Source organism: Mauremys mutica, chromosome 3 (genome assembly GCF_020497125.1).
Source record: "Mauremys mutica isolate MM-2020 ecotype Southern chromosome 3, ASM2049712v1, whole genome shotgun sequence".
Lineage (NCBI taxonomy): Eukaryota > Metazoa > Chordata > Testudines > Geoemydidae > Mauremys > Mauremys mutica.
The window spans coordinates 9,430,487-9,450,357 of record NC_059074.1 but is presented as its reverse complement, the minus strand read 5'-3'; the positions used below and the strand labels follow the sequence as shown (position 1 = coordinate 9,450,357).

Below are 19,871 nucleotides of genomic sequence, written 5' to 3'. Positions count from 1 at the left end.
TTGCACAGATTTTTTTTTACATTGGTTTTGTTACTGAATAAAATTACATTTTTTGGAAAATAATTAATCTGTATTAGTTCCCAACAGAATGCATAGCGGTATCGAAACCACACACTTACTTGTTACTGTACAGCGTGACACAACTCATAGGATCAGTAACAAACAGTATACTAAACAGAAATGTACAGCAAGCACCACAGAATTAGTAAGTGCATTGACAGTGTTACATTCATAGATGTACACCAAGCACCATACAATTCCTAGCAGGCCCCCAAACTGACAAGCCATGGAGAGCACGGTCCACCACAACACATTACTGTGGGTCACTATTAAAGTATTCTTTCAAGGCCTCTGTTAAGGTTCCTCCCCCACTCTGAACTTTAGGGTACAGATGTGGGGACCTGCATGGACACTTCTAAGCTTAATTACTAGCTTAGATCTGGTAACACTGCCACCATCCAGAAATTTTAGTGTCTGTATCACTTTCTGTCCCCCGAAAACCTTCCCCTCCCTGGGCAGCCTTGAGAGGCTTTTTTCACCAAGTTCCTGGTGAACACCGATCCAACCCCTTGGATCTTAACACAAGGAGAATTTAACCATTCCCCCTCCCTTCCCCCACCAATTCCTGGTGAGTCCAGATCCAATCCCCTTGGATCACAAGGAAAAAATTAATTAGGTTCTTAAAAAGAAAGCTTTTAATTAAAGAAAGAAAGGTAAAAATTCTCTCTGTAAAATCAGGATGGAAAATACTTTACAGGGTAATTAGATTTAAAGAGCCCAGAGAAACCCCCTCTGGCCTTAGGTTCAAAGTTACAGCAAACAGAGGTAAAATCCTCTCAGCAAAAAGGAACATTTACAAGTTGAGAAAACAAAAATAAGACTAACACGCCTTGCGTGGCTATTACTTACAAGTTTGAAACATGAGAAACTGATTCAGAAAGATTTGGAGAGCCTGGATTGATGTCTGGTCCCTCTTAGTCCCAAGAGCGAACAACCCCCAAACAAAGAGCACAAACAAAATACTTCCCTCCACCAAGATTTGAAAGTATCTTGTCCCCTTATTGGTCCTCTGGTCAGGTGTCAGCCAGGTTTACTGAGCTTCTTAACCCTTTACAGGTAAAAGAGACATCCGACGAAGTGGGTATTCACCCACGAAAGCTCATGCTCCAAAACATCTGTTAGTCTATAAGGTGCCACAAGACTCTTTGCTGTATTAACCCTTAACTATCTGTTTATGACAGCCTCTCTTTGACATATAGCTCCATGTTGAGCTCTTCTAATAGTCCTTGTGTTTGGCTGTTCAAACTCAGCAGACAGCCGCTCCATCTTCACCCAAGCGGCAACTTCTCCCCCTTTGCCTCACAGATATTATGCAGAGAACATCCAGCAGCTGTAACCACTAGGATATTTTTCTCACAGAGATCCATTCTTGTGAGTGAACAATGACAATGCTGTCATTCACCACCTGCTGAGCAGTAGCTAAATGTTTCTTTGGTTCTGTTGAGGTGTCCAATGTACAGCTTCAAAAGTCAAGGGAGCAAGGGTGGATCCTCCAGGATCACTGCTGCCGTTTCAACATCATCAATAGTAATACGCTGGTTGGGAAAAAAAAGTCCTTGCTAGCAGCTTTCTGAACAGTCCTGCAAGATCCACTAGTGCTTACAGGAGTAAGAAATGCCCTCAGGAGTAAGAAATGTAACAACTAAACAGGCAGGCTGCTAATGTTCCCATTGTTAGTTAACTGTTCCCATTCTTAGTCAATTAAGGCTCCTTTACCTTGCCAGAGTGGTCTCAAGGAGCCTTATTGTAAATGACAGTAACAGAATCCTCTGCTAGGACAGGCCCAACAAAGAAAGTAACACAAGGCCACTAGCCATCACCTTCAGCCTCCAACTAAAACCTCTCCAGCGCATCATCAAGGATCGATCCCTCACTCTCACAGATCTTGGGAGACAGGCCAGTCCTTGCTTACAGACAATCTCCAAACCTGAAGCAAACACTTACCAGCAACCACACACCACACAACAAAAACACTAACCCAAGAACCTATCCTTGCAACAAAGCCCGTCGCCAACTCTGTCCACATGTCTATTCAGGAGATACCATCATAGGACCTAATCACATCAGCCACACCATCTATCAATGTGATATATGCCATCATGTGCCAGCAATGCCCCTCTGCCATGTACATTGGCCAAACCAGACAGTCTCTACGGAAAAGAATAAATGGACACAGATCAGACGTCAAGAATTAGAACATTCAAAAACCAGTCGGAGAACACATCAATCTCCCTGGTCACTCGATTACAGACCTAAAAGTCACAAAATTACAACAAAAAAACTTCAAAAACAGACTCCAACGAGAAACTGCTGAAGTGGAATTAATTTGCAAATTGGACACCATCAAACTAGGCTTGAATAAAGACTGGGAGTGGATGGGCCATTACACAAACTAAAACTATTTCCCCATGTTTATTTCCTCCCCCCTATAGTTCCTTACATCTCCTTGTCAATTGCTGGAAATGGGCCATTTTCATTACCACTACAAACAGTTCTTTTTCTCTCCTGCTGATAATAGCTCACCTTAACAGATCACTCTCCTTATAGTGTGTATGGTAACACCCATTGTTTCATGTTCTCTGTGTATAAATATATCTTCCTACTGTATTTTCCACTACATGCATCCGATGAAGTGGGGCTGTAGCCTGCGAAAGCTCATGCTCAGATAAATGTGTTAGTCTCTAAGGTGCCACAAGTACTCCTGTTCTTCTTTCAGCTAGGAAAGTCTCTGTGTCTTCTCGCTTTTTTTCGTGTGCCAGAGTGGCACAATGGGGTTAGATTACAGCTCAGGATATATTTTACTTACCCATTTAAAAAAACAAACAAACGCAGGACAATGATTAGCAAAACTGCATGACTGTCTTGTGTGAAAGTCTGACCAATTTAAAGCGACATTCTACTTTACAGAACACCAAACACCAAAACAAAAGTAATGTAATTTCAATGAAAATCCAGGATTATAACTGGAATGCAGGGTCTTGGTTACCAAGTATTTGTAACTTAACTTTCATGTGTTTAGGAAACGCTGAGCAGTGATTGTAATTTTTTCCCCCCTGTATGGTAGTTTAAATAAATTACCAAAAGAAGTGAAACTGGTGTGATTATATTGCATTATTTTGACAAATAAAATATACAGAATTTTTCAGAATTTGGCATTTTTTGGCACAGAATTCCCACAGGAGTAATAATCATAGAAAAGTAGCCCATTCTGTCAATATACTCTGGAGCAAGGTGGGCCGGTGCCATAATAAGGGTGCTATCTATTGCTCCACTGTAGTTCAGGAACTCTACTGTTGCAAATCCATTCACTGCGTCTACATAGGTCAGCTACACTGGTATAAGCTAATGTGTTAATTTAAACCGACAGTCATATTGATATCACTTCCCCATGTGGACTTGCTTACTGCGGAATAATAATGTCCATATAGGGCGTTACACCAGCACTGGTGTATCTCAAAAAAAAAAACAACAACTTTCCCATCCAAACGAGTCCTTATGAGTTGTGAACAAGATCACAAATTATGCTTTTATTAGTTTTATTAGTCCACAGCGGGCTTTGTTTTTAAACACGCTGCCGAGAGCACAGTCAGGTATGGGAGAGGATTGATGGAATGGAGGCCAGCGTTAAAAACACACTTTTCTGATAATCTTCTAAGTTAGATTTATAAAAAGAGGAAATTAAGGTTGTGCTGTGTACAGGGTTTGGGCCTGGAGTCCATGCACTGAGGTTGGCATGAGAGAAGGAGTGTGGTCGCTTGTTGGAAACGAGAGCATCAAGTTGCACCAAGCAGGTAGAGTATTTTATTTTATCGTTGTTATTTATTCTTTGTATTGCAGTTGTACCTAGGAGTCTTAGTCGTGGAACAAGACCTTATTTACACAGTGCCCAAGAGGGCATAGTGGCACCTAAAATCCACTGCAGGAGAGTTTCATAGGCTTGTGCAGGAAATACAGTGTTTAGAACTGACACCTCCAGCCCCTTCCCTCTCCCTCCACATAAAATCATATTTGCAGCTAAACTGTGGTACTGGCCATCACAGTTACAACCAAGCTAAGGCACTGATCCTGCAGTCCTTCCTCAGGTACAACTCTCACTGAAGAAAGATTGGAGGATCAAGCTCTTTATTAATTAGGCACAGAATAACATTTACTATGCTGGTGACTAGCAGGCCAGGTTTGGGGATTTTTGAGGGTGGGGGGTTAGGGAGGGTGAAATAATTTTCCAGCACCCTCTTTGAAACTAGCAATTTGCTGAACACAAGATACCCAACTTCTTGTTTAGAAAGGCAGTAACAGCACAAGAAGAAGGGACACATAAAGCAAAACCTCTTTAGTCCATTACTGCTCTAAACAAAAAAAAAAAGCAGTAAATTGTTTTGTCAAATAATTGGAGGAAGGGTCAAGGCCTCATGTGAAAGGTGGATTTTAAAAGTCACTCAGATGCAAAAAGAATTAAATAAATTCAATGAAAGGACCTAGAACTCTGTAAGCTACAGGGTCACAATAAATACATACATAAATAACCTTCTTCATTTTGGTCCCAGTCCATCTCCTGTTAAAACAATGGAAAGAACTTCCATTGGCTTTAATATTAGCAATATCTTGTTCTAAGGGCTCGTTCCTGAGAGGTCTTGAACTTTAATGGGAGTTGCAGGTATTCAGCTCTTCTTGGGATAAGCTCTTCAATACCAAAACTGACTTGAAACATGCAAGAGTCTTCATTGCATGATGCTTCTTTTCTTTTGAACACCATAAATTGGTACTTGCTGCTGCTAGGTCCGTTTTGTAAAGAAACATGCACATTTTTAACCATGGAAAAGTTATTTTTTGGCTTGGAGATGGTAAAATATCTTATTTTGCATTTTAGGACTAGATTAGCACCTAGCAAGCAATCAACTGAGTGAGAGGCACAGAAAATAGTGAATGATGCATTTATTTTCTAAAGGATAATTAATTTTTTACTTTATGATTTGTGTCAAGCTGCATTTAGATGGAAATTGGAATTCAGGTAAAAATGAACAAAAATTGCATTTTAAAATGGCTTTTTAATAGTTAAATAATATGCCTTAAATGTGCTGGGTATCTAAGGAAAAAAAGGTTTATCAAAATATCTTTTGCATTTAAAATTCACTGATTTATTAAACAAAGAAAGTATTATCTCTAGTCAGTGAATTGAAGTGATTGACATGGTGACCAGAAACATTCAAGGTTTTAAAACTAGTAGATCTCACACCTAATTTTTATTCATAGATTTGAAAAGGAAAAAAAACAACAAGTTTTTGTATTTTTTCAACTCTCAGTGGGTTCCTCAATTTTGAATGAACTAGTCATTGAACCGAGCTAGCTGAATAAAATCAAATTGAGAAAATGTTCTCTCTGCACCTGCAGAAGAGGCTACTACTGTCAAAAGTTGGTTTAGCACTTCATCAAACCGGGTTCCAGCTGCTTAGCTGCCAGTAACTTCCACCAGTTCAGTGGTTTGACTTTCCTTAAAACTAACAGCAAATACATGCTGCTTGAATATTTATTTAATTTAAATAATTTTAAATAGGCTATGGTAAATTGAGGCTTTAACATTGGTTGTCACTTTCCAAATACATTTTTCTTTTTAAAAAGATGCCTATTTAATGTGAATCTTTAAAATGTGCGGGGGGTTTTATATCATTGATTTTATCCATCCTGAGTTCTATGTACCACAGTAAGAGCAGACCCTGTAACTGTAAGGAGTGGATGGAGCTGGCTCCCTTATGGGTTTTCTTTTTGGCTAGCTCAACCAACGGGCCATTTTTAATCTCTTTATCAAAGATGATACAAGTGCATTCATTTGCTATTTAATGTGTGGTTTCGGCAAATTGGATTGCCAAAGTCTTCTAGCAAGTTGCCAGCGTGGCCCTAGGTAATGCAGAGCTTGGGTGCTTCCGGCCTTAGTGGGACAAGTACAGGGAGTTGAATGCCTTCTTGGAGCAGCACTAAGGGTATGTCTACAATACAATATAGGGGCATAGCTTACAGCCCTGAAGTTGTGCTGCTTTAGCACTGCAGTGTAGCCACTGCCACTTGCTACAATGATGGAAAGGGGTGCGCCGTTGCAGTCTCCAGGAATATATCCAACCAAAATTGGCAACCCTAAGAAAGAAACGTTCCAATGACCTAGTGGTGTCTATACTGGGACTTAGGTGGGCTTAACTATGTCTCTCCGGGGTGTTGATTTTTCCCACTCCTGAGTGACATGACTAGTTTAACCTAAGTTTTAGGTGTAGACCAAGCCTTAGCCTTCATTTGCAAAGACAAATATTATTAATCAAGACAGTTTATTTAGATTGTAAACTCTGTGGGGCAGGGACTCTCTTACTATGTTCTGTTCAGCACCTAGCACAACGGGTCCTGACCGTGGTCAGAGCCTCTAGGCATTACTGGAATACAAACAACAAATATTAGGAATTGCATCTGCAATTTATAATCAAAATATAAACTGAGTGAGCATGCGAATAATTGAACCCCAAAAGGGACTGGATCCTGCTTCACAACTTCCCCCACCCCAAGGCTCATGTATTACCTAAACAGCTGTTTTAGCATGTGGGATCTCTTTCCTTAGCACTGCAATACTACAGGAAAAAGCCACGTTTAATGTAATCAAGCTCTACATTACAGCCACATGGAAGCAGTTTCAGTCAATAAACAACCCCCGCAAGAAGACAGCAGAGCAGCAGAAAAATCAGATATCAATTTAGCCAGGATACAGAAGAGTCACTGGCTGAGCTCAGAGGCTTTTGTTATAAACGTATTTCAAAACTGGGTGCTGCTGCACGGGATGTAGTCTCCACTGCCCCTTTTAGTCTTCCGCAGCTCAGCGAGCCCAAATTGTGGCAGTGAACCCAGCTCTGCGCCTTCTTCTATGTTATTCTCATCCATACTTGGAACAGCCTCCTACATTCTGTGCATCAAATGCTGTCCCTTTATCACCTTCAAATCTCTCCTCAAAAACCACTTCTACAAAGTGTTTCTTTCTTGATTGCTGTATCTAGTCCCCTTGCAGAAGAACCACTGTCCCATGCACTGTATCTGCTGAAGTTACATGGTTAGATCTTTGAAGCAAGGACATTGGCTTTATACACATTTGATAAACCACTTCAAACATCTACCTGTTGGTGTTTTAATAAAAAAGAAAAACTGCCTTCCAACAATGGCATCAAAGCCAGGCTCAAGACTAGACTCCAGTTCTCATACATGAGTGTGCACCAGTGGAATGTCTCCAGGGGAAAACCAGCTCCATCACTCCTGCCATGTTTCACTCAAGTCAATTCCTACAGTGGGTGTAGGGTCTAGCTCAGGGGTAGGCAACCTATGGCACACGTGCTGAAGGTGGCACATGAGCTGATTTTCAGTGGCACTCATGCTGCCCGGGTCCTGGCCACTGGTCCAGGGGGCTCTGCATTTTAATTTAATTTTAAGTGAAGCTTCTTAAACATTTTAAAAGCCTTATTTAATTTACATATAACAATGGTTTAGTTCTATATTATAGATTTATAGAAAGAGACCTTCCAAAAACGTTAAAATGTATTACTGGCACGCGAAACCTTAAATTAGAGTGAATAAATGAAGACTCGGCACACCACTTCTGAAAGGTTGCCGACCCCTGGTCCAGCTGAAGGAGACGTGGGTGTACTTGCCTGGTCACAGCCATGACCAGGAAGGATTCTGAACCAATAATTAGTTTGGGGTGGGAAAGAGAAGATGCATGGCAAACATACTTTCATTGCAAAATCTGACTCCTCAGATTTGCTGGTGGTAAGAGGTGTATTACTAGGAATAAAACAGAATTTACTTGAGTGTGACCAAGGAGTGACAACAACATTTATCAGAATTATATCCATGAAATGAACCGAAAGATAATTCATGGTCCTCCTCAAAAGCAACTACTTGTAAAGATTAGACTGCATTACCCCACAGAACTGGAGACCAATCTGGCAGGAGACAGATAACAAACAGAAAGCTTTTTGGACACTTGGAGACTGGGCCATTCCTCTTACTAAGAGAAATACATGACTCAAAGCATGAGCAGCTAGAAGAGTTATAAATGCAGATGAGTTCTTATTGGCAGAGGGAACCAGGGCTACTGTGAACTCCAGAAGCATAATGAAGAAACTTTTATCTATTTTTTATCTTGCCTTTGTAATTTTGATAGGAAGTTCAGCTGGATTTTTTATAAGATCCTTAAAAAACCTGAAGAATTGGTTGATCCTTTTAACGTAAGGAAGACCTTTATTCTAGTGCAAAAGAGGAAGTGGTGGTTGCCGTTATATCCAAAAAATAGCAAACACTGCATTACTGAAGCAGACATTTGTTGGACAGGACATAAAATCAATGCCCTGGTATCTTGTCATTAAAGATACCCTTGTACTTTGTGGTAGTAGGCGAGGATGAGAGTGATCTTTGTGCAGAACCTCAAGGCAATTCCACCTGCACAACCCTCATAATGCAGGGCAGAAGTCACCTATTAACTGCCTGACTTTAGGAATAAACTTCCTTTATGGGCAGGTTATTACATAGTTGTCCACTGTGCAGCTTCTTGCAGCTTCCTCTGAAACATATGGTAGCGATCAGCGTCAGAGATGGGACACTGGACTAGACAGGCCATTGGTCTGATCTCATATGGCCACTCTTATCCCAGCTTTACAGATGAAGAAGCTAAAGAGCTGGGAGTAAGCTCATGTTGTTCCCGGGTCTCAGTCTGGTACTCAGACCACTAGACACACTGCCTTTCTAATAAGCATAATAAATCACTATGCTAAAAGTACACAGTGAATATGGTGAATTACTACTAATTGCAAAGTCTGGGGGCACCACAGCCCCATGCAGCACAGGGATTAAAGACTGCTGATCGACTGAGAAATTTGTTCCGATTTCCTCACCTGTGGCATAAGAATCAATTAGCTTAAGAAACTGGTTCTTGTCTTATGTAAATAAAGTTATGTCGTCATTTATCTCACCAGCCTCTAGATATTTCAGTTTTGTTTATAACCATGCTATTAACATGCACTTCTAACACACTGTTCATCAATGGATCTCAAAGCACTTTACAAACACAAAGCCTCCCAAAAGCCCTGACACAGAGAGGTTAAGTGACTTGCCCCAGATCACAAAGCAAGTTAACACAGCCAAGAATTAGAGTTGTGTCCTTACCACTAGGTACAACTTTCTTCCTCAATATCTGACTATTGTTTACATGTTAGACCTACTGCATGCTGTGAACACCACTACCCCAATTATAAAACTCTGCCAATATAGCCAGAAAGAGACTGCTAGCAAAAGGTAGAAGCTGTGATCACAGAAGCTACATCTCAGCTGTGCTATCCTGTAAAGAGCTGAATAAATATTCATAGCAGGGGCAGCACTGACAATTCAAGAATGAGCTAAGTGCCTTCTGCTTGGATTACTATCACAGTACTACCGGCAAAGCAAGGAGCAGACTCAGTGCTTGCTTCAGAGCTCAAAACAACTGGGCAGCTCAAAATGCAGAAAGTGGCCATGTGCTACACCTCCTAATTTACAGAATGTAGGCTCTTCAAAGCAACAAAATCAGCTGTTCAGCAGGATTATTTTTAAATCCCCAGAAGAGGACTTTTACTGTTCTGTTTCAAAAGTAATTGTTTTATTCGCGGACACAAAGAAGAATTCACTGAAGTTATAACTCGCATTTCTTTTAGAAAAAAGGAAAAAAGGCAGTTTTGCTATTGAATTAACAGTAAATGAACTTTAACCAACTCAAGGGATTTAGAGAAAGGGAGATTCATCCGCTGCATAGTCACGGCCAAGCATAATGGATTTATCTTGTGTACGTGGGTTTTAATTGCATGCACTTCTTCAGTCAGTTGGCAGTTTCAGTGTCACCTCAACAACACTGGATAGGTTTCATATACATTTCATGTCTCAGCTACAAGAGGAGAAGGATGTTATTCCTGGCCGCTTCCATGCATGAGGAAATATTAAATAAATAAAACTTAGCCTCTGTAGACTGCAGACAGTAGAGGGCAACATGTTAGGATATTTTTTATTAGGTCTGACAACAATATTCCATCCACAAGAGGGCAGTACCTCAGAGGAAGGATTCCCCAACAGCATACACACGTGCTGGTAGGTAGGTGTGTGGTCAACCATACAACAAACTCAGTGAGAGTGAGATGAATCTAAATCATATCTGATGAATGGCTAAGCCTATTAATAAGTTATTGTCTAGTAATGGCAACAAACCCAGCATAAATCAAGAAAGTAAACATACATACAAAAACCTTATAAGAGAAATGTTTAAGTAACTGACCTTCCATCCATTTTTACTGCATGGACATGGTAAAGATGAACCAGAACACACTTGGTCAAAAGCACTGCACTACAACAGTTCTGGGTTTTAAGGGCTCTCCGCTTTAAATTTACCTTTACGGTGCAGCCTTGACTAAAAACTAGGGGTTGGGGAAATCTGCCCGAAAATGTATTTGAGCAAAATAATCGTTGGCTTGTAATTCTGAAAAAATACTAATTGTTCAAGCTTAGAATATTTGCATTATACAAAAATAATGGAATAAGATGCTGAAATAAAATGCATGGCAACACAAACAAGAACAGGAGTACCTGTGGCACTCTAGAGACTAACAAGCACACTCTTGGAGTAGATTTAGAACCTAGCACAGGTAAAAACTCCTACTGAAATCAGTAGGAAGAGGAAGATACAGGAAGAGGGAACTGGGCCTTAAGTGGTCATCTGAGAAGTTACACGTATGGTGGTTTTGGCATAGTAAGAAAAGGAGAATTTTGACAGACCTGAAAAAGAATGAATTAAAGAGGATTAACGAGGTTGAGAAATGTCAAGACGCTGAAGTCAACAGAAGCAGTAGGTGCTCAGCATCGTAAAGGATCAGACCATAAACTCCTTACAGATTAAAAAATAAAAGAACATTGACAGACCACAGATGCAAATTAAGCATGGGACAGGTCTAAGGGGACTCGTATTTCCAATTGCCAGTGACAGTATATAAACTTGGGCAAGTCCCTTAGCCTCTGAGACTCAGTTTCTTTATCTACGAAGTGCATCTCAGGGGGGAAGGATAGCTCAGTGTTTTGAGCCCTGGCCTGCTAAACCCAGGGTTATGAGTTCAATCCTTGAGGGGGCCATTTAGGGAACTGGGGTAAAAATGTATCTGGGGATGGTCCTGCTTTGAGCAGGGGGTTGGACTAGATGACCTCCTGAGGTCCCTTCCAACCCTAATATTCTAAGATCTACAGACAAAAGTGCAAAGAATTACTTTATCATGGAGTGGATAATAAGAAGGACAGTGTCTCAGCAATAATGAATCAAATATGAAATGTAAGAGCCATATAGTACCAATGCTGCCTACAAGCTATCGCCATAAATCAATCATTCTGATTAGTATCAGAGAGGTAGCCGTGTTAGTCTGCTTCTGTAAAAGCAGCAAAGAATCCTGTGGCACCTTATAGACTAACAGACGTTTTGCAGCATGAGCTTTCGTGGGTGAATGCCCACTTCGTCTGATTAGGTTAGGCTTTATGATGCAATAATACCTATAAGAAGCAGTTTCACAACTGTGAAATGAGCACTTTGCTCAGTAGCATATTATGAAGTATGTCTGCATTAACTATGGGATTTTGGTCAACTTGTGATTGAAATTTGTGTTTCAAATGACACAATAAACAAAAAGTATTTCAGCACATCCTCATTTTAAGGCTAGGTATGTTAAAGTCTTCTCAATAATCATTTCTGGCCACAAACTAACCCTGTGTAAATGCCCTTATTGAAAAACCAAACAAGCCTAGATTCAAGAGAGAGCAGATTTTCAACCTAGTATATCTCCTTAGCAACTTTTTTTTTTTTAGCAGACACAACATAAAAATAAATGTGTCTTTCACAGTTACAAGATGAAATTTTCAGTTGGCCAGATACTAGGGAACTAATTTTCCACTTTTTGTTGTTGTTGTCGTAGATGATACCACTGCCTCAGTCTGAAAACATTTTATGTGCTAACCTGCAACAAAGACCAGTTTGCAACTTCCCTCCAAAAGAGTCTCACTATGTTTAATTTAAATTAAAGGTTCACTTGCTAGAGTCTGTTTCCGGTTAGTAACAGGTCAGGGAACTTCTGTTTGGATGAAGCTTTCCAATCTACTATTTTCAAGATCCAACTGAAAAATAAAAGTAACTGCCACCTTCGGGTTAAAAAGTCTGAAAGAAAGAAAAGAATCTGTAGGCAGTATTTTAAAATTTGGTAGCTAGCCAAGTAACTCAGAGATCAAGAAACAGTCTGGTGATTAAAGCACTGGAGTGAGACTCTGGAGATCACAGTTCATTTCCCAGTTTTGTCACTGACTCCATGTCTGATCTTGGGCCAGTCACTCTCTTTTGGCCTCACAGTTCACTGTCTGTAAAATGGGAACAACATTTCCTTTTTTACACCCCATCTATCTTGTATGCTTGGATCCAAAACCTGCAAGCACTTATACACACACTTAACTTTAAGCATGTGACTAGGGTACCTGGATTCATAAAGTTAAACATGTTTACAGAATCTAGGCCTTCTAAGCTCTTAGGAGCAGAGATTATCTCATAATATGTGCATATGCAGCACCTAGCAATACAGGACCTGATCTCAGCCGGGATTTCTAGGTGCTACTGGACTAAAATAGTAAGAATAATAAATTATATATAATAGGGATCTGGAAAATGTAACGGATTACCAAACAACTTTAGAGAAGAGATTTAAAAAATAAACAATTTTAAAATAACCCCTCCTCGTCACCTTGTAAAACTCCATCCAAAATCATACGTGTCTCATTTAAAAAAAAAAATCAGATCCAAGCGATCTGCTATATTTTAAGTGTTAATAAATCACTAATATATTTAACATTATTGGTAACATACAAGATTAAAGCAAAAGATAATATTGTCAGCACAGGCCTAAGTAAGGGCCCAGTCTTGAAAAGCTGCAAAGTGGACTCCTGTGCATGGCTGATGCTCCAATAAATCAATGTAAAGTGAAACTGACTTCATTGATTTTAAAGCATCCAAAAATGTAGAATAAACCAACGGTATAAAGTTATTGATAATAAGGGTAAAGGCATATGTTCCTTTGGAATAGGGTTTTTAAGTTGACAGCATCCTTTAAAATGGTTGACCTCAAAACCTAAACTTCGCAGAAGGTGAAGAATATGCTCATAATAGGTCCTGACCCTGTAATCAGAACCCCTCTGGGCTCAACACAGGCACAGGAGCCTGTGTGCATCAATACCACTGCAGGCATGACAAGTTGCTTGGTTTAAATCCAAACCCACTGCCATCCCACACAAGCTACTATTATCTGCCTGTTTGTTGGTGTAAGTGTCATCAGAAATACCTGTTTATGAAAGAGAGGTAATGTTATAAGTTAAACTGATTCCCATATCGTTTAAAATTTCATTCATTTTTGCCTGTCTGGAGTCCTCCCCTCTACCCCAGAATCGCGCACTGAAGGCCCAAACAACATAAAACTTCCATGGACTTCAGTGGAAGCAGACCGGCCTCAACAGCTCAGAATGGAACAAGTACATTTTACTACGGACCTTTGCATTTATTCAATGTAAAGAAAAAACAAAGCCACAATATTTCCCTAGCTCCTGATCTGAAGGCAGAGAATCTCCAAGTTCCCCCATAAATTTATGAATGTGCTACTTCTTATGACTACAAAATAATACTTCATAAAACACTAACGGCACTTTCAAAACACTGGCCAGACATTTATTCACAACACCCCTCTGAAGGAGACTAGTAAGCATTCCTATTTTACAGAAAGGGAAACTGAGACAGATAAGCTAGTTGGGGCAGGCACTGGCTATTCAACGCTCTGTAGAGTGCGGAGTTCAATGAGATCTCATTCTTGGTTGGCCTCTAGCCCCAAATTATAATAGATAGTACAGCGATAGATGTTTTAGAAAGGCCCAACAGATGAAAATGACTTGCCCATAACTGCACAAGAAGTAAATAGCAGAGATAAGGCCTGATCTAGACAAGATTTTTTTGAAATCCTCCCACCGTTCTTCCGGCAACTGTGCAGCTTCTAGCACTACTATAAAATGGCTGGTGGCCTGCACTCCACAATTGTGGCGACCTGCTCTGAACAGAGTTAGATGACACAGTGGTAAAAATGCTGATGCCTGGTCTGTGCCAGAGGAATACTAGGAATAGACACAGCAGCGTAAAACATAAATTCCTTGTTCCTAGTCCCATGCTCAGCCCACTAATAAATTCTGTCAACCCTACAAAAAGGCTGTGCCTGTCACACAGTTAAATATGAAGAATCTTTGCATAAGAGAAAATGGACAGTGTTCCCACATGCAAGCCCATCAATTTACAGATAGATCAAGTATAATCCTGCCACCTCAGAAATTCCAGCACTCCTAGAACATAGAGAGATGGCAAATAATTTTCACAACCAAAGAGACAAAGTCTGTCTGAACTTAAAGAAGCTCCAGCCGTGTGTATGTAATGTGCTGCCTGTCCCCCAACCCTTTCCTTAGGGATTTGGCTCAGAAACAGATAACGCAGCAAAGAGGGAGTGTCAAAAACCACAAAGAAATAAAGTTTACTGCCTGCTGTTGCAGAATTGTGTCCTAGCATCATCTTAAAACAATGGAAGGGAAAAAAAAACATGTTAGTGAGATGAATTCACATACACCTACTCCCCACTACTCCAGACATTCCTATTGGCATGGCATAGTGGTAAACAAATATAGATGCAGTTCCTACTAATGAGGCAGGGAACAGCGAGGCCAAAGAAAATGCAATCATCTCAGAGGGGAAAAAAACTGCACAGGACTCCTCCTCTCCCATCTATGGAGGAAATCAGATGCCAGCTGCACCATCCCAGGAAGGAAGCAGAGAGAGGCTCCTGCACCTGATGAGCCCTGCAGAAACAAGCTAGTGATATCATGGTATCCAGACAGCCACTCCAGGGTTTTGCAAGCTGAGTTGACTGCCTAGCACAAGCCATTTATATAACACAACTTTTTGTGTAGCATCATTCATGCAAATTGTATCCTCTTCATCAGTTTACCCGCTCTGATTTCTGAGTCGGGGCACACAGCCAGTACCTAGCAGACTTGCTGTTCCCAAATCAGTGTCCTAGCCATTAAATTTAAAACCCACCATTTTCAGTCCATATGCATTTAGCACTCGAAGCCACTGCCTCCCTGCTGCCAGTGTCACTTGAACTCCAGAATAAACCGAGTACATAGGACTTCACAGACAGGGAAGTGGCAACGCTCATCATACTTCCTCTTCCCCTCCCACCCCAAAAGGCATCCTCTCCTTCCCCTATTTGAAAGGGGTGGAGGAAATAAGACACATGATCAAAAGATTTTTCAAAACTAATGCAAAAATGGTTTCCAAAGAGAGCACCCTGCAGACACATTTAGAGGCACTTTAACCACCCCTTCCCATACACCAAAACCCACCACCCAAAACTGAGGAGCAAGAGCCCAGCTCAGTCCATCTTGCTGTATGTATATTTACACCTCAAAGAAAACCATCCTGCCCATTTTTTTTCAACTCCACAGCAAGCAAAAACTAAACACAGAATGTACACACCCAGCAGAATTCCCGACTGCCTTCTCCAGCCTCACTCTTTTTTAGGCAGTTTTGGGGTCACACAGTGGCATTCAAAGGAATGTTCCAGGTACAAATATAAAAGCAATTTTAACACCCTCCCTCCACCTCAAAACCTGAGCCTCTTCTTAAAAGTAAAAACAAAATAAACACTACACCCATGCTCTTCTCTCATACATTCAAGGAGCCTCCTTCCTATGTTTCCCCCCTGCCCTCCAGCGTTAAACACAGCAGCTACAACATCCCCTTAGGGTTCTCACCTGTCTCTTCCTCATCATGCATGCTCTCTCCTCTGTATCAAGCTGATTTGTTTTGGGAGCAAGCTCTCACTAGTGTCTTGGACATACAATCATAAAAGCACTGTACCATCCCCCCCTACACCCACCCACATCAACCTACCAACACAGAATCTCTCCTCTTAACAAGGACCCTCCCTCTCCCAAGTGATTTCACAGGCACTTTATTTGCTTCAAAGGTATCTTCCCTATCCTCCTCACCATAGGTCAGTATAAAATTCCCTGGCCAGAAACAACAACCTCCTCTTCTTTCACCATAATTCATACCACACACATTCTGTGTCTCAAGAACATAATCTAGGTTTTACTAGTGCACCCATCACCATAGTATCCCAACACTGGACAAGGCACCTCCCTTCTTCTCTAATCCCCCTCTACCCAGCCCTACGTTCAACTCCCTTGCAAAACTACCACAGTCTGCAGAATACCCCAACACACCCCAGCCCACTGGCAGCAGAAGCTGTCCCCGTCCTCCTCCTCTTTACCCATCCCCTATTTCAAGCAGTGCAAGTGGCCACACAAACCTCAGATACCCCAAACCCACCAGAACAGAGTCTAACCTGGTGCAAGCCCCCTCCTTAGACACACCATTGCTCTCACACAGTTTTGTGCTTCAAGCATACAAGGAGCCACCATCCCTCCCCATCCCAGCGTCAAACTCCTCAGCAAAACCCAACCCAACCTAAGGGGATTCCTTCCCCTCACCACCCATCTGCTCTCCCCCACCCAAAAAACAAACAAACAAAAACATTTAATGTCACTCTCAGCTTGTATTTCAAGGAAAGCAAGAAGCCAATCCCTGCCCTTAACAAAACCACCGTGTTAAACTCCCTCCAGCAAAAAAACCCAACCCTGTCTAGGGGACACTTCCCTGCCCCCACTTCAAGGATACAAGGAGCCACCCAAATCCCTTGTATTAAACTCTCCCAGCAAAATCCAGCACAGGCTAACGGGACCTCCCCCTCCACTTCCCCCAAACCCAGCACTGGGCAAGGGGACTCCCCCACCCCCAAATCCACCGCACACAACCTGTGCTCAAGGAAGCTCCCCGGACCCCAGGGTTAAACTCCCCAAGCCAGACCCAGCACAAGCTCAGGGGACCCGCCCCCCATCCCTCCTGCCCGCCCCCCCCAACGAAAGCACACGATCCCCCGCCCAGTAACACTCACCTCTGGATCCTGGTCACTCCTCCACCTCACCATGTAACAGCACCAGTGCGGGGATCCCCAGCCCCAGTGTGAAGGGGAGAATAATGGGGGTGCAGAGGGAGGGGAGCAATGGGGGGTGAAAATCCCTCAGCTTCCAATCCCCCCTCCCCGGCCCCCCCAAGAGAAATTCCCCCCTCCCCCTGCTCTTTTTTTTTTTGGCTCAATCACACCAGCCTGACTGTCTTTGTCTGTCGGGCAAGCGCCATGTTGATATCAACATCCAAGCTCCCACCTGCCGCCGCTGTGAGACCCTGGGACTTGTAGTTCCCCCCTCCCCTGGGTGAAGGGGAGAGCCGAGGCCCGAGGACTACAACTCCCAGCATGCCCCTCCGGAACGGCACGCCAATGGAGAGCGGGGCTCGGGCGAGGAGGGGACTACAACTCCCAGGATGCCCCTGGGGAAGAGGCGGCTGGGCATGACTTCATCCTAGGCAGAAGGCGGCGGCGGGCGGAGAGGGAAGCGGACTACAAGTCCCATGATGCTCTGGGCGGCGGAGCCTGGCCAGGAAGCGGGAGGATGGTTACAGTAAATAGCGCCGGCCGGGTAAAGCATGAAGCTGGTGAGTCTGTGGAGTGGGTGTCTGCGTGTGGGGCTGGGGGGAAGGGTTCCCCCCACTCGTGCTGGGGGGAGGGGGATCCTGCCCCTGGGGTTCAGGCCTGGCCACCTCGGAGAGTTCACTGAGCACTGGGGGGGGTTAAACCTCAGCCCTGCCCCTTGCTGGAGCGCGGGGGTCGCCTTCCTCCCCACAGCTGGGGAAACTGAGGCCCTGCGAGGGGCAGAGCTGCGCTCAGCCCTGCGGTGGAAGCGCCGGGGGAGGAGCATCCAAACACTGAGCCGGGTTCTGCAGCACATGGGAAGGCAAAGCACCCTGCCATGCAGAGCTGCCCTGGGGAGTCTAGAGGCTCTGCTTCTGACAGTGACTCGAGACTCCATGGGAAAGGCTGGGAGAGCTGCAGGGGGAGGGAGGGAGGGGCTGATGTTGACGGTAGAGTAGGGGATACTTCTGAAGGGGTATCACACAAGCAAAGACCTCTCTGCATGTGACAAGGGGTGGCCCACACACTGCAATTCCTTGTCTGAAAGTCGGAAAAGCTGAGTCACCTCCAGGATTTGTGAACTCAAATTCTGAGTTCTTTAACTTGGAGCGCTATGGCCTTTAAAAGTGGAGCTCTCTGAAAATACTTTGGTTTACTTTGAAGAAGGCTTTGCCATAGGGAAGGTGTGTATTGTAATAGAGCACAGGCTTCTGGGTTGGAGCTCCTGGGGTCAGTCTCCATCTCTGGCTTGTTTTGTGACTTTGGGCAGATCGCTTACCTTCGCTATGGCTTAACTTCCCTCTGTAAAATGAGCTTAAGAGGTAGGTAGCTTCAGGTTCCGATCCTACACACAGTTACATACGCGTTTACTTGGTCCTGCCTCAGGACAGGGGCCTGGACTTGATGACTTCTTCTCGAGGCTCTTTCAGCCCTACATTTCTGTGATTCAATGTGCTTAACTTTATGTGAGTAGTCCAATGGGACTGCTCATGTAAACTTAAGCACATGCATAAGTGTTTGTAGGAGTGGGGCATGGTAGGAAGGATATGAAATCTAAGTGTTTGCAAAATGCACTGAAATAATTAGTTTGTATGTGCATAGTGCTTTTCACTTAACTTACTTTAGTGAGCCACCATGTACTGAGCTCAAAGAACAATTTTGTGGTCAGAAACAAAGACTCTATTGTGGGGGGCGGGAGTGCAAATGGGCTGAAATGAGTATAAAATATTTTGAGGCCAAGGTGGTAGTAGGCCAATAGCTTAAGGTCCTAGCTCTTTCTCTTGGGTATCTGTCTTGGGTCACAAGTGAAATCCAGGGTTTTTGGCAATTTCATCCTGGTCTCCCATTTATATGTTTTAAATTTGGAAGAACAAGACCAAAAACAATAGGCACCAGTCCCAAGCAGTGGGCTCCTGCTCCAAAGCCTAGTGAAGACAATGGAAAGACAGCCACTGATTTTAATGGGCTTTCATTCAGGCTCTTGCTGCTGCTGACAACTATAAAGGCAAATCCAACAGCAAACTCCACCATATATCTATATCTATCTATCTATCTATCTATCTATATATATACAGCCCATAACTAGCATGTAACTGTAACATTAGAGCACTGCTGCACAATCTGCACTGGTTTCTGTGTGGAACTTGAGATGTTGGGTTTTAACCTACAAGTCCCTGAATGGCTTGGGGCCTGGTTACCTGTGAGATTGCCTCTCTCCCACACCAAGCTGCCACATGTGAAGTCAGCAGCAGAGGCACTCATACTAGCGATACCTCAACGTAAATAAGTAGGGACCTAACAAATTCATGGTCCAATTTCAGAGCCATAGGATTTAAAAAATTGTAAATTTCATGATTTCAGATATTTAAATGTGAAACTTCACATTGTTGTAACTGTAGGGCTCCTGACACAAAAGCGGGTTGTGGGGAGAGGGGGTCACAAGGTTTTTGTAGCCGGGTCGTAGTATTGCCACCCTTATTTCTGTGCTGTTGCTGAAGGGACACTGCCTTCAGAGCTGGGTGCCTGGCCAGCAGCTGCCACTTTCCGGCCATCCAGCTCTAAAAGCAGCGCAGAAGTATGGGTGGCAATACCAAACCCCCCCTACAATAACCGTGCAACCCCCTT

At 42.9% G+C, this 19,871-nt stretch overlaps 2 protein-coding genes across 12 annotated transcripts in view; one reads left to right on the top strand and one right to left on the bottom strand.

Moving 5' to 3' along the window:
* The window catches only part of HMBOX1 (homeobox containing 1), a 155,024-nt gene extending 137,701 nt beyond the window's left edge, over positions 1–17,323 (bottom strand). For all 10 annotated transcript variants that reach the window (XM_045008507.1, XM_045008510.1, XM_045008508.1 and 7 more), the window contains exon 1: positions 17,172–17,323. The gene's annotated coding sequence lies outside the window, so the exon portion shown is untranslated. The remainder of the gene's footprint in view (positions 1–17,171) is intronic.
* A 306-nt stretch (positions 17,324–17,629) lies between these two features.
* Positions 17,630–19,871, top strand: part of INTS9 (integrator complex subunit 9) — an 88,583-nt gene continuing 86,341 nt past the window's right edge. Inside the window, exon 1 of one of the 2 annotated variants that reach the window (XM_045011890.1) lies at positions 17,630–17,770. In XM_045011890.1, the coding sequence (XP_044867825.1) occupies positions 17,762–17,770 (9 nt within the window). In that variant the 5' untranslated portion in view covers positions 17,630–17,761. Of the gene's footprint in view, positions 17,771–18,322; positions 18,431–19,871 lie in introns of those variants that run through there. The other variant, XM_045011891.1, reaches the window with a different exon arrangement.